General features: G+C 36.7%; 2 protein-coding genes across 2 annotated transcripts; one reads left to right on the top strand and one right to left on the bottom strand.

The window, feature by feature from the left end:
* The first annotated feature begins 2,414 nt into the window (after positions 1–2,414).
* Positions 2,415–17,845, top strand: LOC117315550. The gene is given in 17 exon segments (XM_033869791.1): positions 2,415–2,537; positions 4,204–4,310; positions 5,075–5,281; positions 5,957–6,071; positions 7,711–7,841; positions 8,447–8,604; positions 9,382–9,504; positions 10,210–10,266; positions 10,269–10,323; positions 10,648–10,808; positions 11,851–11,955; positions 12,248–12,322; positions 13,050–13,170; positions 14,950–15,059; positions 15,349–15,525; positions 16,637–16,739; positions 17,315–17,845. Coding segments are annotated over 17 exon segments (2,022 nt in total). The 5' UTR covers positions 2,415–2,505; the 3' UTR covers positions 17,500–17,845.
* Positions 17,846–20,686: 2,841 nt separating this feature from the next.
* LOC117315551 (tctex1 domain-containing protein 1-like) lies at positions 20,687–25,942 on the bottom strand. Its single transcript, XM_033869793.1, has 2 exons — positions 25,824–25,942; positions 20,687–22,126 (listed from the first exon to the last, which is right to left on the bottom strand). Exons 1-2 carry the CDS (start codon positions 25,852–25,854, stop codon positions 21,420–21,422), a joined length of 738 nt encoding a protein of 245 aa, XP_033725684.1. The 5' UTR covers positions 25,855–25,942; the 3' UTR covers positions 20,687–21,419.
* Positions 25,943–26,257: the final 315 nt, after the last annotated feature.

The raw sequence follows: 26,257 nt of genomic DNA, 5'->3' as shown, positions 1-26,257 counted from the left end.
TATCGATAAATCCATGTAAAATATGTCTAAACCAGAAACACCTTTAATTGACAACCACGACTAGGCAACTCGATGTGACACCATTCTAGAACACCATTAGTTATCTTTTCCCTGAGTGTACAATGCAGCTTAGATCAGGAAAGTTATATGTGTTTTTTTATATTATTGGTCGTTTGTGGGGTTTTCATACTCGCACAAAGCCGAGGAAAGGTGTCTAGGGTAAACCAAAAGATGAAATATAAAAGATTCAAGTATCATAATGGTAACAAAGATCATTTTCGTCTCCCCCTTGTCCCCTGAGAAGGATTTGTTTTAGTTTGACATTCTTTAACGTCCCATCAACAGCGATGGTTATATAAAGTCGGTCTCCTTTGTGTGTGAACTCATGCATGTGATGCGTGTTTGTATTTTCTTCTTCTTTGTCTTCTATTCAGGGGACAGTTGAGATCCCAAGAACATGGCCCGCTGTATCCCATAGCATGTTGATCAGGGAAGGCGATTAAAAGCGGATTTTATCTTTTAAATTTTCATCTCTCTCCTGGAAATATTTATTTAAAAAAAATAAAATTAGAATGTTCTTGCTCGATATAACTTATTCAATTTACATCATGATTGATAAGTTTATTCTGTCAAATACAAACAGGTTAGGCAATCTCCTTTTCATCAATATATGTATTATGGTTTTTTTTAACTAACTTTACTGCAAAATAAATTACGAGTTTTATATTACCTTTTCTCCCTAATTTGCACATCCACGGTACAATTTGTTTAAATGTCTCCCTTAACACTTCATCATTTTTGACCTTTAGTTGAGCGTTCGCTTCTGTGAGGGAGTCTTTGGGTTCTGTCCCCTGACCTTTAGTTGAGCGTTGACTGTTGAGGGGCTTGTCTTAAAACGATTTTGTCAAACAAACTTTCGAAGAAAAGGATATATAAGACTGATAACGCAGACAGTCTACAATATATTTATTGAACAGATTATTAAACATTTGCAATCAGCAATGTATTCATTCATGTTCTTAAGTCCACTTTATATAGCAATAATGTGTCTGTAAAGAGCACATTTTCGGGACCCATCCTGTTACAGCTAATTGTGTATAAAACCTTGGAGACACTTTTATCTGCTGTCCAAAGACAGGCCCCTGTCTCTAGAGTATTAGAATTATCAATAAAATTGAGCTTAATGATTTTGGTTTCTAAGATATGTCTGATTCTCGATTGATAAGTTTCTAACTAGAGAGAGATATTTTAGTAGGATTATAATTAAGCTGAGAAGAAAATAAAAAAATAAAATAAAAAATGAAATAGGGGCTGGTGATTTGCCTATGATCTCCCTTCTTTGTGTTGCCTTTATGAACAGGTAAGACTTAGTGGTGATGGTACATAGCATTGAAACAGTATATTACGTTAGCTTGAGATAAACATCTACGGTCATCCCTTGTCGTACGGTAATCTATATCTGATAATATTACTCCTAATCTTACTTCAATCAAACTTTATCGAAGGAATTGTCGTTTTAAATTTTATATTATATGGTGGTTTATGGCAGTAATTAAGGAAAGACGCAACGTAATCACATACACAGCTAAGATCTCGTCTATCTATATCAAGGGGGTCGACCACATCAGCATTTTATATGTGTTAGAATATTGTACAAGACCAAAGACAGACAGACAAAGCATTGACATCTTAAAATATGAATAAAGATATTAATATAGTATATCCTAAATAATGAATTCGAGACTCAATCATGCAGTTGTGTCTTCCTTGTAGGACTCGTCAGTGATGATATTTACATCATACAACTGTTCCGACCATCTATGACTCGTCAGTAAGGCTAGGGACATCATACAGCTGTTTCATCCTTTTCGGACTCGTCAGTGATGTAAGTGACATTATACAACTGTTTCGTCCTTCTATAATTCGTCAGTCGTCAGTGACCAGGGACCAAATTATGTAAGAGGAGGGGGCATTAACCCCGTATTTTTTATAATTTGGTCATTTTTTATATATGATAATTTAGGAAGAGCATATAATACGTGTGTAGGTGTTTTTGTCCTTCCTTGAGTATCATGTCAAGGTTAGGGTTTCATTTATAGCAATATATATACACACATATATATATATAGAGAAAGAGCCTGATACTTATCTATTTGAGGATATAATTCAACCCTTAATGTTACAGTACTTGTAAGGTGTTTGATTTTGATGTCCTGATGTATAGTGTACCGTATATTATAAGTCAGGATGCTTGAAATTGTGTCATATTTGATAACAGTTTGATAACATCACCTTGTACATGTTCGGTACGATAACGCGCTGATAGATCACAGGGTTTATGGATAACGATAAACTGTAAACAAATAAAGAATACATATGAATTAATATACGTGTACATAGTTGTTTCAGGTCCCTGTGTGATACCCGTCTAGTGCCCGGATGTACTGGATCGTGACTGCTGATGTACTTTGAACAGCCGGCCCAACATCCCGTGGAGTTTTCAATATGGCGGACCTAAGCCTTGTGGCCAACTATAGGTAAAATATATCTACTTTGACGTTCTTAACTTATTTTTTGTGTAACTATTTATACATTATAGGTTTATGCATCATTGTTTTTTAACAATCTACCCGCGGATATGTGTGTATGAACTTATATCTCTGTAATTAAGCTCATGAGGGGGCGAAGGTTCATGTTCAATTTTGAGATTCCGAAATCTAAGGTGTTTCTCTACACCAGCATGTCTATACTATTTATCTGTTCCTTCATAAAATATAGTAGTGGAAAATGTTTATCGTCTAGTCATTTTAATTGCAGTAATTATGAGAGAAAGTTTAACAAAAAATATTTTAAAAACTTTTAACTTTGCTTCCATACCGTGTTGTGCCTTTAATCATAACTTAGTCAGGGTATGAGGTTGAAAGGAGGCGGGATGGGGTCGATTAGGGTGGGACTAATTGCACAGAAGTTGCTTTAAATGTGCATGTTTCAGCGGTTGTTTAATCCAAGTGCTTTCCACGCATGAAGTATTCCACTAAATCATCATTAGGCTATTTACACTTTATATCGTGTGTTAAATCATCATAAGTCTATTCACACTTTCTATATACTGGTTGTAAAGAATAATGTTGGTGATGAAATCATCACTGGGCTAATTAAACTTTCAATATACTGATTCTATAGAATAATGTTGGTACTTCAAATTATCAATGGTCTTATTACACTTTCTATGGTGTGTAAAATCATTATTGGCCTAATTAGACGTTCGATATACTCTGTCCATAGAATAATGTTGGTAATGAAATCATCATTGGGTTAATTACACTTTCAATACACTGTTTCTATAGAAAAGTGATGGTACGTCAAATTATCATTTGGCTTATTACACTTTCTCCATACTGTGTCGATAGAATAATGTTTGTGATCAAATCATCATTAAGGGTGCACCATAATGACAATGCGTGAACCAGGCCTTTTAGCCAATTTTTAAGCTGAACGCCAAGCAGAGAAAATACAAGTAACGATCTTATTTACTCGCTAGGGGACAGATCTCGTGACAACTAAATACCAAAAGTGAGGCAATGTCAATGGAGACATTAGAAAGAAGAAAGTCCTTTAGAAAGAGGATTGAAAAAGATGAGATCCCATATTTAGTCGGCTCTTACGATCATGAAATAGGGGTAGCAGGTACAATTCTTACGCCCTACTTACAGGATAGGTCTTACAAGCAAGCGTTAAACAGGAGTAGGAACTAACAGTTTTAGATACTCTTGTGTGTCCCGGTACGGAACCCAAAGCCTTCCAAAACATTAAACTAGAGGCCTGTGTCAAGTGAGACATTAGGAAGAAGAAACCTGTTTAGAAAGAAAAGAAATGAAACCAGGGTACATTGAAAACGCCTACATGGTCAGGCAAATTGCACTATTCCTTTTCCCGTCCGATCGAAGAATCCAAATCTTGTTGTCCAGTCATAACGTGTGCGCGAGTCCTACTACAGTAACACTTCTGCTTCCCTCAGTTTTTGTTTTTTGTGTTGCTTTTGTTTAAGTTGTCGTAAGCAAGAATAGAGTGAAATACATATAATGTCGAACACAATATGATAACAATCATCCCTGTGTAGTTTTTATAAGACTGGTTTTTAACGAGAACCCGTTAATTATTTTCTATATGTATTATTTAGATGTTTATTTCCAATACTTTCAGATCTGCCGTGTTGTTCCTGTTTATCCTGTGTGTTCCCCAGCCGGGTTACACAGACAAACACGGAATTGATACAAGTATATGTAGCCCAAGTCAAATTCAGAATTCGCGTGAGTAAATCCTATATTCCTTTTTGTAATTATTATTATTTCTGAGTAGGAGGAGAAACGTGACAGGGTATAGTTTGGTTTAGTTGTGTATTGTTTAACGGTAGTGATAGTGCGTGTGTTTTTGAGGCTACGGTATGGTCGTGTTTGTCTTGTGTTTGAATATGACTTTTTAGTGCTACCTCACTGAAGCATACTGCCGAAGGAACACAGCAGGACATCCCACCCGGTCACATTTTACTGACAACAGGCAAACTAGCCGTCTCATTCCCGAAATGCCGAAAGCTAAGCAGGATATAAGAATTTAGAAGCTTTAAGAATTATGTACAGATGTGAGAGAAGATCGAGATGATATCTTAGACAGGTAGTTAGGTGTAGATGTGGTATCATATGAGGGAGATTGTAGGGAGGAAGGAGGAATATGATGCAGAATATTAGTGAGGTGTTACAATGCGTGGAAATGATAGGGAGTCAGAGGGAAAGGGTTCAAGAAAGTCCGTGATAAAGGGATCGAGAGTGTCAGTGAGAAAGTGATCGAGGGTGGCAGAGACACAGGGATCGAGATTGTCAGAGATAAAGTGATCGAGGGTGTATGAGTTTTAGATAAGCCACATTATTGTACATATATGTTACTTTCCCATTCTCTTTAAAACCCATTTCATAACAAAGGAGTTGATGTGTGTGCTTCTTTAAAATCAATCGCAAAACACTATTTATTACAATTCTATTAGTTATACCACCCTTACATGTCATACTGACTTTTATAGCGACACCTAAGCGGCCATCACTACCTAACAAATATGTCGTGTCGATCGAGGCGAACATCGAAAACCATAACTACACTACCGATTACACCGAGTTTTATGACGGGACACGGAATTTGGGTGCCACGCATCAATGGTTCCTTGGTTTCCATGTCAAGAGTATCTACTCACCGGGAACTGACGAACTCTTCACGGTAGAGACACAGACAGGTAAGTCACATGACGGCGGGATTTTGAATCCCTATCACTCGGAACTCTTGGGAGTTTTCTTTATATATTCTGAAGGACCTGTACAAATTTATCAAAAAGGAACCAGAAATTTCGCTTGTAAGAAAACATACGTTTTAATTTAAGACAATTAAACTGTAAATGGGTATAACGTAGTAATCAGTGTGTTCCCGACTAGACATTCTATAATGTGTAGTGTGTATGACATAAGAAGGCCTTTCTAATGTTCCTTGTTTGCCATCACCATAGCAATGCGTGTTATATGATCATAACAGCATAGAGTTATATAAAGTTATTGTTTATTTCATCCTCCTGATGTCAATGAAGTAACTTGAACAACAAATTCAAGGTTGTATATTAAACCAGTGAATCATCCCTTATGTGTTTCCATCACCACCAAAAGTCAACAAAAATCAAACCGTCTAGAATCTGCAGGTTGTGGACTCGACTGCCGGTCACAGTTTTATTTCCTCTGCCCGATTACACAGTACACATCCATTATAAACACAAACTGAACTTGAGTTTATATTGATTTTCCCCCCTCATTTAACATTAGATATTTCTATCATAGGGACTTGTACCACTGACAATCTCGCTCTCGCCATCGCGGGGCTAATGTATCTATTTCTGGAATAACATCAAATATTTCTATCACAGGGACTTGTACCACTGACAACCTCGCCACCGCCGGGCCGAAGTATATATTTGGTTACCAGCCCAGCAGCTCCAATCAGAAAGTTGGTAGACTTTTCACCACTGCCGGAGCTTTAAGGTAAGGATAGGGACAGTAATACGACCATTAAATAACGAAAATACCTGAGCTTAAATCACGGTGTAGAAGTTAACGGAAGGTGGCGCGGCGACGCACTCGGATGGAGCACGAAGGTGTGAATATGGCGAGAGAAACGCCGCGCCACCTAATACAAGGGGACGCAAGTCCTGCGCCCTCCAAGTCCGCTAACCTCCACGGTGAAAATTGATAACCGGAGTTCAAATATTCGCCTCTTTGGTTATCTTCAAGACCAAAAGATTTTGTTTAGACATATATATCATCTCCTTATCCTTAAAAGAGATAATTGACAAATGAATATTGTAAGACATGCCAACTCTAAAGACGAAATGCAATCTGAAATAATGTATATTTGATTAAAATAATGTTTAGGAATTACCTCCCTTATATCACACTTATATTTCTATATCTGCAACTCTGTATGAGAGCTAATACAGACATAGCCTGTTGTCCAATTAATTTGAAATAAAATCCTGAAACCCATTGGAACATGAATGTAGATTTGATTGGATTGGGCACAGCTCTGTAACCTTAGGAAACCCTCAGGACTTTAAAAATGGATGCAGGCAAAAACAATGCCCCTATGTCGATATGTAGGATGACATTGTCAGGAGATATTTTAATATTATAATTAATATTATAATTGTGTATGTATCACAGTTCAGATGCTAATTTGAAGACCTTTCTATATAAATGTTTCTTTGTATACGGTGTTCGTTGTTTTAGGAAGGGACACATTTTTCTGCGTCAAGGCGGTAGACGGACATGATATACGAGGCCTGGTTGATAAATTGTGAGCCTCAAATTCAAATCCTTCAATCGGAGGCTCACAACTTATCAATCAGACCTGGTATATTGTCCTTCATTTCGCCGTTATCTTTCTGCCTCGCTTCCTCCTGTAATGACTTCTCTGTTTCTCTTTCACATCTTGTTCAGTCGTTTCTGATTTGTATTGAAGAAAATTCACGATGAATTTTTTCAAATATTCTTATCTTTGGTGTCTGCATTTACAAACGAACTAGCATATTCCTGTTCCAATTGGCTGTGTCCAACGACTCTGTTCTCTTTTCTAGTCCAATCACTTTGTCTGGCCCTTCTTCATTTAAAACCCCACAGTAAAACTAGCATATTCCTGGTCCGATTGGCTGTGTCCGACGACTCTGTTCTCTTTCCTAGTCCAATCACTTTTTCTGGCCCATCTTTATTTAAAACCCCACAGTAAAGCCTCGCTAAATCGCCAGCTTCTATACTCCACGATTTTGGCGATATAACGAGTTTGGCAGTATATCAGGTTTGCAGCTCAAATGTACTTCTAATAACTTATAATAGGAAAGAACTTTATATAAGCGTTTAGCTTGTTTTCCGATCCCGAATTGTTTAAAATGTATGTATACCTGAATGAATATTGAATGAAATATGTTTTTCAATTTATAATAAGAATAAGGAAATCTATTTTTAGAACAGGTATATTTATTTGTGTGGTTTAGGGCGTAGCTCCTTTTTAACCCTCAAATTGAAACAGAATCACACACTCGTGACTTATGCTTCCGGTTCAAAGACGGTTGATATCCGGAACGCTTGGATTTAGAAGATAATCTATGTCATGTTGATATCCCTGTAGGTTCGGCAATGGAACAAACGAGCAGTACATGGGAACCTCTAGGGTTCGAGGTATAATAGCTGACTACTGGAAATCCTGTATGTACTGGCCGGATATGGACGCCACCATGGAGGTCCACTGGTACTTTACGAGTAAGCATGCGCTGTTTGGATCTATTTTTAATCTCTTACACGATCGCTAGGTGGTTAACATAACGCTGAGTATACCACGACGGTGCTGTAACCCTGTATAATGTATGTAACCTTCCCCCTTATGTTTCATTTTTTTCGGATAAAGTCGAACTGCCTTGACGATTGTATTCATGATGGAAGATAAATCATCATCATTACAGGGAATCCAGTAGACCCTCTTGAGAGTATGTTTTTGACCCGAATTGAGATCTGACCCTTTGGTTTGAAGGGACATGTCTATTTGACACATGTTTTGACCCTTCAGATTTCTCAGAAATAGTTATTTGACTTCTGAAATTGCTAAAAGTCAAGGGTCAACTGGATGCCCATCATCATCATCATCATCATCATCAGCCAAGAAATCAAGAAATGACTATATCAAGGATCTTATAGTTGATTTTGTTGACATGTCTAGTGGTGACTCATTTGAAAATAAGACTAAATAACCCGGATTTAACAAGGTTTGAATAACGGGTGTCGTCAATGAAAAAAAAACAAAAAACTTTCACTTCCGGAACATTTGGTCTGCGTTAGCGATCATAGTATACATGTACGTTTTAATTCAGACACGGCGTCCTGGGACCCCGCTACTGGGAGAACCTTACCTTCGCCTCTCCGATGTCAGGTCAATGGGAAAGTGTGGTCGGGAAACCCCCATGTGTTCAACCATACCTATGAGTTCAACCACTTCGGCACTGTATTTCCTACTACCCACCCTTTTGAGGTAAATATATACAGTCCTCAAATGTGTTTCTTGATCATATGATTTAATTGGTATTATTTTAATAAAATGATACGGAAACCGAAGTAATGCTTATTTAAGAGTTATCGTTCCTTACACGCTCGTCACATCTCGACAGATTCCGTATCCTGATGAAACGATCGGAACACCTCGCTCTTGGTTCATAGAAACTGGCAAGCGGTTCCGATTGTGATGAAGGGTACCAGAATCTACAACGAGCGAACCATCGCGACATCTCGGCCTGTTCCGTGAAGGCTCGGAATGGGCTACGATCCTAGACGAATTTGGCCGAGTTGTTGCGAAGCTATGACAATAACAAAAGAACTTTAGTCTTTAATCACTATTGTAAAACATAGAATAATAGATTTGTGCTTTTGTGACAAATTCTATATCGTATTTATTAATTTTTTTACAATGTTTGATACAGCGATTTCCCCTATGGGTTAATTGAAACGACTTCCGGTGGGAAAATACTAGAATACACATTTGTCCGACGATCTTAAAATTTTGGCGTTGTCAGAGTTGTGTAATTTTGGTTAAACTGATCCGTTAATGAATATTTTCAACTCTCCCAAGGAAAAATCAAAGATACCGTCGCAAGTCTTTCTGGCAGTTAAACACACATAATAGACATCCAAGTGATAATGATAACGATCAAAGTGACACTAATACCTGGGGAATGGATACATTTAACATACTGGCATATGTTAATGACTATGTGATATATGTAATAAATAGTATTCTTTTGTTTATATATAGACTCCAGCCGGAATCGCCTGTCCCCACAGAAAAGATACAAAACCATTACCGACTCCGAGTAATTACTTCGTCTTCACAGCAGAAACTTTGAACGTTGACTTCAACACAATTGGATTTATCAAGGTATCCATACTGTCACGTGTCACATAGTAATTTCCAGCGATACAATATACTAAATATCTAACATGAATTGGTGAATATCTGATATCGATGACCGTTGATGATATGATACTCAAATAATCCCTGGAATATAATATCACGGACTCACGATATCAGCTCCCGGAAATATCTGACCGTATCCGGGTCTAATTTTAATTATCCCTGGAATATAACATCACGGACTTCTACGATATCAGCCGTGTCACGACTCCCGGAAATATCTGACCGTATTCGGGTCTAATTTTGGTGCATACTTGGATCAGGATCATCGTGATCTTGACCACAGCCTTGTGCAACGTGAAATCCTGTTATAAAATTACCACTAATTATATTACCAGATTCGTTAAGGGTCAAGTAAAAAGCATATCTGGCAGAAAAAAATGATGTAGTCACCCCTGTTCCATTGCACTAGAACAGTGATTTATAGGCTGGTAAAATATCACTAGACATGATGAACCTTAATGTTGAAAACTTGTAACTATTAAAATTGTTAGAAAAAAAAACAACGAATTTCAATGATATTCTCATCAGTATGAATGCAAGTAGGCAAGATGCATTTTATATGCTACACACAACGTTTTGTAGGGAGAGTCTAGCTCCCATACGTGAGAGAGGGCGAGGAATCTCTATGTCCAAGGAAAGAACAATTACCATACGTTTTTACTGTAGGAATGGTACGCCAAAGACATGAACCTTGTACGTTACGACTACAAACCCGCCACCGCGGAGATGTCAGCCCATACGGTCATAATATGTTAACCGAAGTCCACGACTTCTCAGAAGGTAACATAATATTTTAGAAAAACTGAAATATTGTGGTTTGTTCTAATTTTACTGTTTAAATACCAAATAATCAGATCAAAAGAAATTTTATTCGCGAACCGAAATCCATACATTGTGCATCAGAAAATATTAAAACTGTTTCATCGCTCTTTTTATCTCTAACGAATAAGAATTATATTCACTGTTTTCACAGAACCACTTCGAGCACGGATTTCCAATACCCTGATAATAACACAGAGGGCTAACACATTCGGGAATATCAACCCGAACGTATATGATAATATGTTCATATTGTGTCATTCCCTTATCTTTTTGCCTGTTAAGGTATCGCTTACATCCGGGACCCTACTGTTGGAAACTGCACCTTGACGACCATCTCCGCACGTGGCATTGACGCCAAATCTGTCGACCCGAATCACGTGAGAATCAGAACGTCACAGGAGTTCTTCAATTTTGACAAAGCGGCCTACCAGTACGAAGGAGTGGTGAGTTTGTCTTTTACTTCCGCTATTAAAATGAAATCGGCCATCTATCATTCCTTGACCTCTAATGGATTCATGAACAAAATTAGAATTAAGGGTGTGGGGTGCATACTTTTGAACCTACAAGCTTTCCAAAAACTTACCCAAAAAACTTTAAAGAGGGGTTTAGTGCCAAAAAGTTGAGTCCACAAATGATAACATGCGAAAAAAACACAATTTTTTCTGCACTGATTTTGCGATAACTTCTAGACTCCTAGACCACTGATGAATGTATAAACCAAACTAGAAGGGTGTGAGGTGTTTCGACTTACAAGCTTTCCAAATAAGTTACCGGGTTGGACGCCGACGCCGGGGGTACAGCATTAGCCCACCCTTACTCGTAAGCGGTGAGCTAATTATGATATGCTCACAGACCCGTCATAGTAAAAACAGAATTATGATATGCTCACGAACTTGACATAATAAAAACAGAATTATGACAGGCTCACGGATCCATCATAGTAAAACTTAATTATGACAGGCCACGTATATGTCTGTATGTACTGTAGGTCGCTTTCACAAATATGGTGATTTTAATGACTACTAATTTAGGTAACACTAGTACTCTACTTATTCACGTGATGTTATCCTACTGGTCACGGCTATGGGGAGTGTCAGTGTTCTGTCAGATCCCGTTTTCTAAACTGTCTGCATTATACTGGCATTTTTATTAGGTTACCTCCCTTCCAACACAGATTTGTACCGGCCATAAGTACAGTCCTTTTACTTGTAACTACACATCATTTAGTTCTCATTCAGAGAAGTTATTTCTGTAATTTTAAGATGAAAAATTATATTGATTAGGCTATATAAAAAAAAGATAGTTCAAAAGAGCAAGTTCATGCTTTTCGAGTTATCTGCTGTTTCAGAAGTCTGATTGACGAAGCTTGGTAAAATCAATAACTGATCGACAGACGAATTAACCAAACCTAGATATTGTGTATCGTTCCTTGACTGCTTTACGATATCTTCCCGCCATACCTTAATATATTTCAACCTGTTACAGAGGAAGGTGAGAGGGATGGATGCGGACGTGTGGATCGCCACCCGAACGGACTGGCCTGCCAGTAATCCTGGGAAAAACTCCACGTGGGAGTGGTATTTTGCCAGGGTAGGTACACTAAACTTTCTTAGAAATAGAAAACAAAAGATTCTCAGTTGTTTTCCTACAGGTTTAATAGATATGTAGGCATACAGTAGCGCGCGAGGGGACGGACAACGGGAACAGCGAAAAGGAAACTAGAGAGGAAAAAGGGATGGAATCGGATTGTACGCTCACGGCAAACTAAACAATACTCTGCCTTTAATCTCAAAACTTTCCCTTTTTTTTCTTTTCGATCACACAATTTCGTTCACAGTCTAGTAAATAGTAATATACATACTGTACATATGTTTATTTACAGCAAGGATGGCGGGAAAGTACTGGTCATACCTATGTATTCGGAATGCCTCTAATGCTCAGCGTCCATTCGGATAACGTACGTATATTGTTCTCATAACGTATTTATTATTGTTCACTTGATAATGATATCTTTGTTCCACAGAAGATTTTCACTGATTATTATCTACATACACTTTTCTTTAATTGAAAGTTCGACCCAGTGATGCAGGCTTTGGGTTCTGTCTCCTGGCCGAGACATACATGTACTAGAGTCTCTAAACTGTATTTTCTATCTTACTGAATGCTCAGCATTTCTAAAGAGGGACGACAAGTTAGCCCGTTATATAGTCGCGATTGTGACCGGGTGAGATGTCTCGCTGGATGTAGAGTCGACATCAGTTCCGTCCTATTACATGTACATAGAGTCAATTTAAACAGCAATGTACCACAGTCACGCAAAACACATACGCTCCCATCTCGTACACAAGGGAGGCCGTCCTTACATGACCATAGTAATTGATAGGACTTGAAGAATACTAAACCAATTATCAATGTAATGATCAATACATCAATATCTATGTAAGTCAATGCGTATAATGATTGCATCCTACCTTACATCTTTATCTTAGAGTAACCTCCCTTCATTAACTAGTATAATGCGCATGCGGAGGGAAATGGAGCTCGATGTAACATAGCGGTAAAATAAAAACGCATGTTGAATGTTGGACCACCTTGTTCCTTTGTCAAATATGGACAACAGACATAACGTAACAATCGGTACATATTTTTTCCTCGTTATTATATATATATTGTTTATTTTACAGTACGGATCCATTGTCTATAACACGTATAATTTTGACGAGGAGAAGCCAGGGATCACGGACTTTGATATTAGTAAATGTTATAACTATACAAACAGACAGGACTTCGCCTTCAAGATTCCGGGTATTTATAAAATGACGTAATTATGTCCTACGTATTGTATCGCCTCTAGGACCTGAATGATAAGGAGATTTATATCTGTTGTGTTAAAGGCACAAGAACATGCAGCTTCGACTCGTGTTGTGTTTGTTAAATTTTGACGAACTTGATAGAAAAAAATTCGACTCCGACTAATTTCTATTTAACGAAACCTGTGTAAAATCATTTTGTCCGCTAGATGATATCTTCTGGTGTAACGAGAAGTTCTACCGCCCTCACGAACATTTCATGGCTCTTAATAAAGGATTGTGTCACCATTCCACGGCTAATCACTGATGATAGGTACCAAAAGTGTACAATTCTAAAGACAGAAAGTGAGGTCATTCAAAATGGGCCATACACATTTTAAAAGTCTTAGGAAATGGAGAGGGAGACACATTTCAGGCGCGTAGCCGGACCTAAATGAAAGTGGAATCCAGGTCGGACCGGCTTTTCTTGCTCTCGTAAGGGGGGAACGAAGGCTTCATCCGGGCTTTTTTTTACTATTTCTAGATGCACAAAGTGACATAAGAGTAAATCGAAGGGACATAATTGAGGAATTTAATAACATATTTTACGAAACATTTAAAGACAATTATAAACACAGGGAAAGTCACTAGAAGGTCAATAAACGGCAGATACAAATTTCTCTTCCGATACCAAGCAATGGTTGTTGCTGGCACCATTGCTCGATACGTCTGTCTCGCAGCTCCTCTAGGAACTGAAGGAAGTATGTCTTCCTTTCCTGCTAAATTGACAGCCTTATCATATATGGCATCGCATACATTGTCATCTTCACGTTCGGTTAAGGTTTTGATAAACGTATGACACCCTTTTGACACTACCAGAAGGTCAACCGATTTCTCTGGTAAGACAGCAGACAAAGGATTTTTAGCGCTGAGGACGTTTTCTGTTGTTTCCAGTGAAACTACGAAAACGAATTATGCGATTCAGTATGGTAGTACGGAGGAATTATATGATATTATTGAAAGAATAAACTCTTTTAAATAATTAAATTGAAAACAAATATGTTATCTTTATGACGTGGAAGCCTGGGCGTACTGGCGAACGCCTGGCTACGCGCCTGCATTACTATGTATTTAATTTAATTTAGGAATTTCAGGATATATCAATAAAGTAAATAATTAAAATTATGTAAACTAAGCTGTTTGGGATAAATGGACATTGACCGAGACATTGATAACACTGTTTAGACATTTACATGAAGTGATACATATAGGGTTCTTTGATCCTCATATCAATACCTTACCAGACAATCTGGGGAGAAGTTTGACGACGGGGATTATAATCCATAACAGATTGGTGTACAACACACTGAGGGGGGCCGCGGTGGCCGAGTGGTTAAGGTGTCCCGACACTTTATCACTAGCCCTCCACCACTGGGTTACGAGTTCGAAACCTACATGGGGCAGTTGCCAGGTACTGACTGTAGGCCTGTGGTTTTTCTCCGGGTACTCCGGCTTTCCTCCACCTCCAAAACCTGGCACGTCTTAAATGATCCCTGGCTGTTAATAGGACGTTAAACAAAAACAAACCAAACAAACCAAACAACACACTGTAGTTGTCTTTTTATTTCATGTATTATCGAATGTCATTACAAAAAATGTCTGCTTGTGTGATATTGTTTGTTTGCTTATTTTTAAATTGGTTTTATGTTTTTTTTTTGCAAATTAAGATGTTGAGTTGACGAACTTGAGATAAGTATCATTATAAACATATACTATTTCTATTGTTTCTTTACAGGGAGTTATCAAGTTAATGTTGCGCCAAATCTGCAAGGTTTCAAATACAACGTAATATTGGCTGTCCACAAGGCGGCGACAGTGTCGTCACTGCGTATCTCCGACGTCAAGGTATGACTGAAGGGCTATGCTGTGTCCTTGACCTTTGTTTTATATGTCTATTTTTAACTTTTCGTTAGGCTGATAACGACGCCTCCAACATCCACATATTCTTGATATTTGGTTTATCTGTCTATTTTTAACTCTTCGTTAGTTTGACGTCGACGCCTCTAACATCCTTGTGTCCTTGACCTTTGTTTTATATGTCTATTTTTAACTTTTCGTTAGGTTGATAACGACGCCTCTAACATCCACGTGTTCTTGATATTTGTTTTTTCGTCTATTTTTAACTCTCCGTCAGGTTGATTACGACGCTTCTAACATCCTCGTGTCCTTGACCATACTTGGTACACCGAATGTTCAAGGGGACGTGAACAACCCTGTCACTCAGGTCAGTTTGTCTACAGCGGCCACCCTGTTGACCAACGCTATCAACAGTAACCAGCTCAGGATCTCCGTTAGTACAGCACAAAGTCAAGTAAGTATATCCCTAAGCGACAGTTGTTGACGAAGATGGGACAGTTTGATAGATCATATCATGGTCTCATCACTCTATTTCTTTGTGTGATATTAAGTTAGACATATTTTATGCTTTTCAAACACCTTTTTATTCTGGAACACATGATTCTTTATTCAAGTATCTCATGTAAAACTAGATTCTGTTCATTTAAGCATTGGAGAAATGTGTTTGCAAACTTTTGTAAGAATTCGCTACGCGCGTGGATTCATAGTTTGCAAACAATTGTTTTTCATTCCCCAATGAAACTTTGAAAAAATGACATCAACGCTTAAATTTTGATTTTTTAAATTGATTTTCAAGATTAAAACATTTTTATGTAGTATTGAACTGATCTTGTAAGGAATTTTTTTCACAAATCAATACGCAATGTAAATTGACGTCTTGTGACGTCACATATTTCGCGCCATTTTCGGATTTTTGTCATAGTGGTATGAAAAAAAATCTCAACCAATCAGAAAGCCCCTTTCTGCGTACAAACACTAGACAGCAATTTTATGTAATTGGTTTATCTATTATGGAATAAAATTACAGTTTTGTTTTCATGTCGGTATTCTATGTTGTTATTGTAGAAACCACTAGGAATATTGACGGGTTTCTACTGTATCTAACTTCATATCGAAAAATTAGACGTTATTATATACCAAAACAAGACTGCTTAATGATCGGATGTATTAAATATTCATGGCCAATCTCTTACTGAAACCTTATAACACTTTTGTGTGGCCTCCGTAAGTGTGTCAACTCTGAAGAAAATGTGTATATTGATATTCGACAACCTTAAACCAGATTTGAAGATTTGACCTACATTTGTATGGCGAGTGTCGTCTGTGGAACAGAAGACGCTTGCCCTACTGAAACACGTCTTATTCTCCTTGTTCTTCACAGGGTCGCCATGTAATTCCACGTATTCTTAGTATTTTACCTTCATCCGATAGATTCTGTGCAGGAATCACGTTTTCCTTCCTATGTCGGTATTCTCAGTTGTACTTATGTAAACTATCAATTCGTTACAATTTCGAAAATGTTGTTTTTAAATTCCTTTTTCTTTAACAAATTATTTTTGTTTCAGAATAAAATGTTGACAGCACAGCCTTATTCCCTGAAACAGTCTAGTCACACAGTACAGAAAGGATACTATGTACCCCCGAAAACTAAAACCAGCTACTCTGCAGGTTTGTTTCTTTATTGTTACACAGAATCAGCTTCTCTGATCCAGCGTTATATCATCTAAAAAACCAGTCAGGAAACAAGATTCATCTATCTTAACCATGTTACTTATGTTTTGATATTTATATCAATTTTATGTTTTCGTTAGGTAGAAGTGTTAGCGTGAATATTTTTATAACATAACTTTCGGCAGGAGTACCAGGTCGCGGTTTCATCAATTTTCCTTAAGTAAAGCAGCAATAGCTTAAAACATTTCCATAGGAAACTATTGTAGAATTTAAGAAAAGTTCACCAATAAAAACTTTTGACCTTAAATCCGATGTGTAGAACATTTTGATGTTAATGAATTTCCTTACGTTCAGGAATGTTAACGACACCGAGGCCAAGTGTATTGTTGTATTTCCTTTCTGAATATCAACAACGCCTGTTCCTTGTGTTATTGAGAAGTCCGAGAATGAAAAACAAACTTTAATATTTTATAGATTTATCTGAATTTACTACACCACGTATAGAAATATGTTGATAGATGTCTTTATCTTTTAAACCATCTTTCTATTCCATTTTTGTATTTATTTTCTAGGTGCCGTTGCTGGGTTAGGCGTTGCCATGGCTGTTGTTTTCTTTGCATTTGGATTTGCTTGTATGTACATTTATTACCGAAAGAATGGAGGTTCGTTTACCAAGGGCGACGCAGGTGGATTCGAACCGAAAAAGTTCGCCGAAAATGATTACGAAAACACTGCTGATAAAAGTGGAGATGAATAGTGCTTCAAAATGTCAACTTACATGATTGTTTGTGCGTGAGAATGTTTGTTACAGACGACGTGATGCAATACGATGCAAGCGTGAGTTTAACATAGTAGTGAACAATGTCGTATTAGAGAATAAATGATTTGGTATCATGATGTATGAAGTTTAGCAGTATTTGCACCAATAAGTGGTTACACGTTCCGTTGTGACGACCTCAAACGGTCACAGAGTCAATGTCGCTGTTGCTAGGTTCAAAGGTCACTGTCAGAGCCAAAGTACATACTCATTTAAATGTCATACGTGATATGTATATACGTCTTTCGCAGAAACCAAGTGCAATAAAGTAATATTTTTATACAGATTTGTATTTTGTCATTAATTTTCTCTCACAAATCGACGGAATGATATATTCAAGTATTCCTGACAAAGAAGTATTAACAGATAGAATCAGGGAATACAGAGGATGTAAAGCTGTAGTATGTATATAACATGGAAAGTCCTCTTACGCCTTGATATCAACTGATCATTTTTATGACAGAGACACGGAATATACACACTCCATATGTTTGTCTGTGTATCACTTGTGCTGAATAGTCTCGGTACAATATAACTGACCTGAGTTTCCAAGATGGCTGCCATACGTGTTGTATTAATACGCTGATAAGTGTAGCGCGTGATGGATGGCATTTAAACGTACATCAATGCCAGAGCTCTCAAACAGACTATATAGTGACAATGCCGGACACATGTTAATATATATACATACTGAAATCGGATGTTATATAATTTAACACATTTTTGGTGTCATATATATAGTCCCTGAAATTGAAGAAAAATATGCATATTGCTTTTGATAAAAGGAAAGATCAGCGGGTTTACAAAAATGAGAGGTACAGCAGATGTTTTGTATTTTAGCATGGCAAAGTTACCATTTATTTACCCAATTCCCAACCCAACCCCAACTCCCGTTTTCCCAACCCCCCAAAAATGTGGAAAATAGACTTCATGCACATTACATTGGGCATGTGCTGTCAGGTTACAATACATGTGGCAATTTAGTTTATTTCAACAGAACTTAATAAATAGCTATTGCAAAAACTGCTTATTGTTAAATTATAGCAAATCATCAGGAAATTGTGAACAACAAAAATCCTATCAAAAACGTACAGATATTATTAATAAGTCAAATTTTCTGACGTTTTCAAACCCTTTACTGTATGAATCTAAAAGCATTTAAAAAAAAAGATTTACAACCCACGCGACATTTTCTTATTTACAGAAATTGATCATTCTGCAAACCAAACGTTTTGTATAGATAAAAATATAAAGAATTGAGAAATCTTGAAAATTCTTGCACTGTTTTACTTCTATGAAGCCATAACTATACTGTCATCAGGAAGGTTTTCCAAGTGATATTTTTCTCCATCATCCACAGCGCTAATTATTTATAGAAATAAAACAGTGTAATAATTCTGATATAATCCCTAGTAAATTACCCTAGGGGCCCCGTAAAAACTCCATGTACCGAGTGCATTTCCTTCCGATATTTACATTTGGGTACGAATGCAAACAAACGGTAACACCCTCCAAGGTGATTTACTTCATCCATGTAATAATTCATGATGGAATTATGATAATATCGGTTGTACAGAACAAAAATATCGCACCGCGACATTACTACGTAGGCCGATCTAGATCTAGGTCTCGGCAAACTCGCTTGCAACTTCTTCATTGTTGTCGCAACTGTTTGAAAAAGTCACATCTGTTATATTCCTGTCATAACGGTTATTCTCCATATTGTTTTCATCCATTCACTGTCTACGTTTGGTATGAAACCCGTAACACAGTTAAAATTTTCTACTAACGGTTTCAAATGCAAGCCAACGTTGTTTACAGTCATGAGACGGGGCTGCGGCTTGCACACACGTACATGTATACAAGTCAAAAGTATTAAAGTAGAGCTATAATCGTATGTTTTTACGATTAGGATCCCCCTTACAATTAATTAAAAACGCATGGAAAACTGCTTGTATCAATATCTGGCTAAGGCTACTTCATAAGGAGTACAGAAGTACAATTTCATGAAATAATGAGTGATATTATAAAAAAGTAAACAAACTTGACTAAATTGTCCCTTTAAATCCGCGAATGATGAGGTAAATGTATTAGAATCACGGACTGTGCAAGACTCCTATATCGGACACTGATAACTGGGCCACCATGCAAAGGTAATGTGTCGTACAAATAGACTCTCTTCGCTTATTTACGCAAAAAAAAAAAAAAAAAAAAATCCAACGTGAAATGTGACTGATTAACAGTAATACAATTTCTGCAAAACGTACGTACTGTAGTCAAAACCTAATATTTATAGAATTTCTGCTAATTTAAAAATATTAAACGTTACTTCAAAATGAACACATCTACAGTGTATATCAATACATATATACTAACTGTTACATACCATTATGATCTTGAATAAAATTTGTTTCTATATAAACCCTCTTGAGTGGTCCGGCTCTATTCAATGCTTTAGTCATTTACGGATTTTACATATGTACATATGTCAATGGGGTATAACGCGCTGTCAAAAAGGCATTATTTATAAACACTCAGTATGGTATTATAATATTAAAATCTGAGACCACACTCTGGTGTATATATATCTTAATTACTACTTTAAGGAGCTATTAGTTCCTGCTTCTTTTTCACTCTCCTTTGAGATTGACATACTACCACCCTTGTTCTCAGTTTGAGAACGTGACAGAACCAGTATTCAGTCTAGATTTTACGGAGGGTGTCCTCGATTTGCAACTAGATTTTTATGACGGGTGTCCTCGATTTGACCTATAATTTTATTGTTTGTTTCGTAGAACAGATGGAGCAGAAGACCTTACCCTTCAATTAGTTATAGATATATTATCTCTTTTTGGTTTTTGGTAATATGCGCAACTTTAGAGAGCATTGATTGACAGGGTACATTTTGTATTGGGTTTCTGTGTTCATGAGCCAGTCTCGTCAACGGTCCTTATAGCTTAAAGAAACTCCTTTACTTCAATCTTTCCACAGGAAAGCAATTGAAGGGAAACACTTAGTTCATAAACCATCCTTAAATTTTGTATTTTTTTCTTATGGAAAAAGTGAGTTCAGGAACATGGATGAAACTGGCCCCTGATCATTGATTCTATGTATAGACAGTCAATAAGTCAATAAAAAACTTTTAATAAAATGTTACATTTCTATAAATCAACAAAACATAAAATAAACAGGCTTACAAACTATAGAATAAACATCTACTTAAAGACACTGGTGTGACGTCACTGATGCTTAATATGTATTGTACAGTAATCAGGTCAAGAAAAATGCGTTATATTTAGAACAACGCGCGATTAGAACAGTGGATTTTTTACTCCATATTCACCAGCAGCAACTTTTGCAACACTACGCTATCGGAAATTGCTGTTAATACATGTACATGATTTAGTCATTTCACAAGTTCTGCGTGCGATCTGAATTAATGACACTACATAAGCTATCATATATCGTTTTTGATGCAAGATATACCCATCTCGCAAGTATGCAATCTAAATTTATCAAATTGTCTTTGCTGACACTGAATAACCATTACTGGATATACAACAAAAATCATAAACTTTTCGTAGTAATATTATCAATCGACGAACTAAATTTAAAAAAAAAGAGAATTTTATTTGTATCCACATCATCAGTTATTAGTTCCCAATAACTTAATAAAAAAAATTGCTAGCAATGTCATCGCAATACCGAAAAAAATATGTCTACTTAAAGTGATTAAAACATCGATGACGTCGTGGACATACAGTTTCGACAGCACTAGAGTCCAAAACATACCTGGTCACCCTTACAGTGGTCAAGCACGTGAATCAGTAGCCATAAGGGTGGTCAAGCACGTGAATCAGTTAGTCAAAGTACAACCCGTACACCATAGCTACGGCAAACATGGAATTGTTACTGTATTTCACACTAACGAAGTTGTCCGTGTTTTTATTCCAGAGACATCGACTCCCGAACTGCATCCCTGGCTTCTCCTTGAGACTCCCTATACTGACATTAGCGATTATTTTGTATCTTTTGAAACCTAAACTTTTCACTTTTTCTAGTATATCTGCCGCTATTGTCTGTGATAGTTCCTTACAGTTAGCAGAGTCGTACACCTCTGTGTCTAAATGTTCCTTAAGTGTGGATTCTGTCACCTTCTCCACCTCACATACCCTGAAAGTTACATCCGGGTCTGTTTTGTATGTGTTCTCCATCTTTAAGCCTCGTATACCAGTGACTCCGCCATCTTGTTTGTCGTGAAGGGAGACAATATCAAGCGTCCCTGTGGAATCGTGAGCTTCCGAGCGCTTGTCTGAACGCCCTGTCAATGGCATATATCGGGCACCGACGACAGAACCTCGCGTCTTTCGAGACTTGGGAGTGAGCTGGTCACTCCGGTTAGCGTAGGACATTTTTCTGGACATCTTGCGGCTAGTTGGTATTTCCGGTAAACTTAAACTTCTTGCTATACAATAAAAACTATGATGAGACGAGTCAGACTTTGGTACGTCGGATTTTAATTTATAGGCGCTATCCTTCACAGACAGGAACCTGTTGAAGGTTGGTTCTGGAAAAAAAAAAATATATATATTTCAGATAGTTAACTTAACGAGATAGGATGCCTTATATACTTCCAGATTTTCTTGTTTGATGTGTCCTGTATTTTAGTGTTTCCTGTCACCACATATTACATAATGTCACCACCAGTTCCACCAACGAGTCCACATAAGCTACTTTTGTCAAAATGTTTCCTGTCGCCATGTTTGACTCCTGTGATAATCTCCTCTGTCACCACATTTAACGCTCGTCATGATGTCCCGTATGCCACATGTGGCACCTTTCGTCATGCATATTGTCAGCCCATGTGATACCCGTCAGGATGTTGTCACCCCATGTGGTACCCGTCAGGATGTTGTCACCACATGTGGTACCCATCAGGATGGTGTCACCCCATGTGGTACCCGTCAGGATGCTGTCACCACATGTGGTACCCGTCAGGATGCTGTCACCACATGTGGTACCCGTCAGGATGAATCCAGTTATCATATGTGGTTCATATCATTCATCTGTTGTTTGTATGTCGTAAGGTTATGGGGCCTATTTGTTTGTTTCAATCTGTACACGAGTTAAACCTGCTTTACACGGATTAACGAAAGACTACATTTCCATACACATGTACAGTGTACATATACGGGACATATGATATGTATGCCAAGGTTTCCTAACTTTTTGTTAAGGTATTATATTATCGATTTTCCTGACTAACACACACAAAATCAATCACTGACAACAAAAACTGGTTTACGGTACGTAGAAGCAATAAAACATATTAACCTGTGTTTAATCAACTTCGGTTACACTTTTCAATTACAAACTTTTAACAGTACCGAGGTAATGTTCTGTACTAAGCACAGCATTAGAGAAACAGATCAATTTATAATTGTTCAAAAGTTATTCATGTGTATTTCCACCAACAACTATTTAAATAACATTTTACTGATTAACAGACTAAAATTATGTAATATATGTTTGAAGTACGTTTTTGTTTTCTCAAATTGGCAATTAAATCCCCGAGTTTTTCTGAAAGTAATCTTAATGCATCAGCTTAAGTTAAGCTAAAACAACGCCTGAATACGAGGTGTTGTTATGTAGCAAACTGTTATTTTCATGCGTTTCTATTATAAAATCTGTAATAGTTGAATGTTCCTTGTAACAAGCAATTTAATCGGCTTAAAATAAATGACGTCGCCGTTTGTAACGTCGCTTTTGACTGGATAATACAGCGGCGTAATAATTTCTAAAAGAAAAGAGTTCATCAATTCGAGGTTTATACACGGATTGTATATAACAAACTACAATGTATAAGGATTAACTTGAATGTATTTATTCATGTTATAGAAAATTGTACCTCCATAATGTAAACTATATATTCAAGTAAATCCTTAATACACTGTTTACTACTTAGTGATGTAACGTAAGCTCTTTGATACAATTTAGACAAAATGTGTCCGACATCTCACGGACACATTTTATGGACATGTGTACCTACTGGACTGCTTATCAATGTATTAGAACATTACTGATTTAACAGATATGATATATATTTTATGAAAAACGATCGCAATATAGATGTACATTGTGAAAGCAAGTACCTATACAAGTTAGCGATAAGGGCAGCTTATGATTAGTGAAATATAGACACCCATTAACATATAGGATGTCTGTTTTAACTTATGTTTCGAAGGTAAAATGTTCAAATGAATACTTAAGTAAATCTATCACTACTTACACAGACAAAATAGGCATTTACATCAATCAAAAACCATGAACTCAATTTGGGTAAAATGTTATCGCTTAAACATTTTAGAATTTTATTTTTAACTGAATTTTTCTGCATGATTATGTAGACAAGTTTCAATGTCTATGTGTTTAGGTCGGAATGATAATGGGTCACGTGATTTTAATATTAATGTCCCCGATAAAACACAACCTACAATAGTAATTTAGGGATATTTCCCTCTTAAACATATCAAATTGCGTACGAGCTTAACATCTGAAATCGTGATAGAGAGATAATTATTTGAAAGCGGATTCTTCTTTAAATGACTAAATTACTTTTAAATGACCCTAACGAGTGTGTTCTGAATAAATCTACACTAAATCTAGCATATTACGTGCGTTCATGTATACCCCTTACATACACAATGATGTCACTTCTATAACACTAATTTGATATAGAAATATATATAATAATTCACATTAATCATCTTTAACTGAAATACAACACCTCGTGTTGTAATATATATCCTACTGTCTTACCTGTTATCTATATTTGACCTCTGACCTGCCGTAGTGTGATAGACGTACCATCCATATCTACATGTCAAAATGTATCGTGTATATTGGTGACCTGACCCTCGACGCCGAGCACCGAGCCTTTTAAATCTCCACAATAGCTTACGGACACATGTATGTATTACGGAGAGACCTAGTAGTCAATACATTTAATTTTAACGTAAAAGATATACACACTTAAAATCACACCGGATAATCCGTACACCTCACAATAACAAACATTTACCTTCAAGGCGAATTGTAAGCATATAAAACGAAATGCATATCGTAAAGCTTTCCAGACCAAGGTTTGTGCATTTCTGAATTTGTTTTTGTCAATTCTTCTGCCAAAATAAACTCTATTCAACACAGAGATAATATTAATGTAGGTGGTCGTTAAATGTAGTTTTTCCCTTTCTAACAGACATCCATGCCTTTGTGATTCAAGTACAATCTATAAATGGAAAATGTGAAGTTTTGTGGGATTGATCATGGATATAATTATCACATAGGATTTCAGAATATTTACTACCCCGATATCAGATTATCACGTAGATTTCAGAATATTTACTACCCAAATATAAAATTATCATGTAGATGTAGATTTCAGAACAATATAAAATTGTTATTCGGGTAATTTATGTTTTTAGAATAGATCTTAAATATGGTTATGCTGTTATGTGACTGAACCTCACAGTCAAAAGTAACGAAATCAGTCGGAAGATTTTATATATTTCAGGGAAAGCCTATATATTGTAGGAATGCTTCTTTTAAAAATCTCTTTTGTGAAATCGTGCGATCTAGAAAGAAGTTTAATGTAGTATATATATATGTGTTTTATTCGGATCATAAGTACTTCGTTAAAGGTAAATATTTAACACATCTAAAACAGTAACACATGTTGTTGTGTAACTTAACCTCAAAGTAAAAAAGTAATGAAACAGCAAATGAGAATATTTTAGCTAATGTATGAATTCGTTTGATTTAATTTTAAATCTCGTTTATGAAATCGTCTGATCGAGGTTGGCTGTCAATATAAGTTTAATCAAGTATAGAATGTAATCTAGAAGTTGGAAATGATCAACTGTCGGTGAAATTGATCAATTAACATGTGGAATATATACCTTATTTTCTTAACATGATAGAGAACACGACTGGGTTTTCGTGTTAAGGTAATCTTCTTTGTTTCAGACTTGTTAAAAGCTATTTGCAGCGCTACATATAACATAATTCTTTGTCATTAAAGCACTATACGATTACGATAAATCTGTAATTCGTACAACGGGTTATAGTCTCTATGAACTGTACGTTTTAATACATATCCCCTGTAATACGGCTAATCCCAATAACAATACTGTCACCTATCAGCCTGCTTAGGCTAAGATTAACACAGCGGCTAAATATATACCGAATAAAACATAAATTCTTACCTCGATACGGGAAAAACATTGCTGACGTCATAATGATGCTTGTTTCAACCGAAACAGAGGAAGGAAAAGTCGAAATCCCGGGTAAGTATCCCGGGTAAGTCTTCCTGTAGTTATTTAAATGGCCGTACCCTCTATCTGAGTTCGTGTACCGGCGAACACACGACTAGTTTATATATACTAAAGGTCTTTGTCTACCTACCGTGACGGATCACACCACCAAATCAATAAAGCATTTAAAATTTACAAACAATTACAGACAGTCAATAGAGTGGTAATTAAATACTCTATAATTCAATTAACTAAAAAAAACCCAAACATATATAGTATTTTACTATTTACGAACGGTGAAAGGCGAATTGATAGTTAATGGTATACATGTATATATATAGGTACATTGTATTTATAATGTGCGATTCCTGTAAGTCACTCAGAAT

This window comes from Pecten maximus, chromosome 17 (genome assembly GCF_902652985.1).
Source record: "Pecten maximus chromosome 17, xPecMax1.1, whole genome shotgun sequence".
NCBI classification, from domain to species: domain Eukaryota; kingdom Metazoa; phylum Mollusca; class Bivalvia; order Pectinida; family Pectinidae; genus Pecten; species Pecten maximus.
This window is presented reverse-complemented; position numbering and strand designations above follow the sequence as displayed.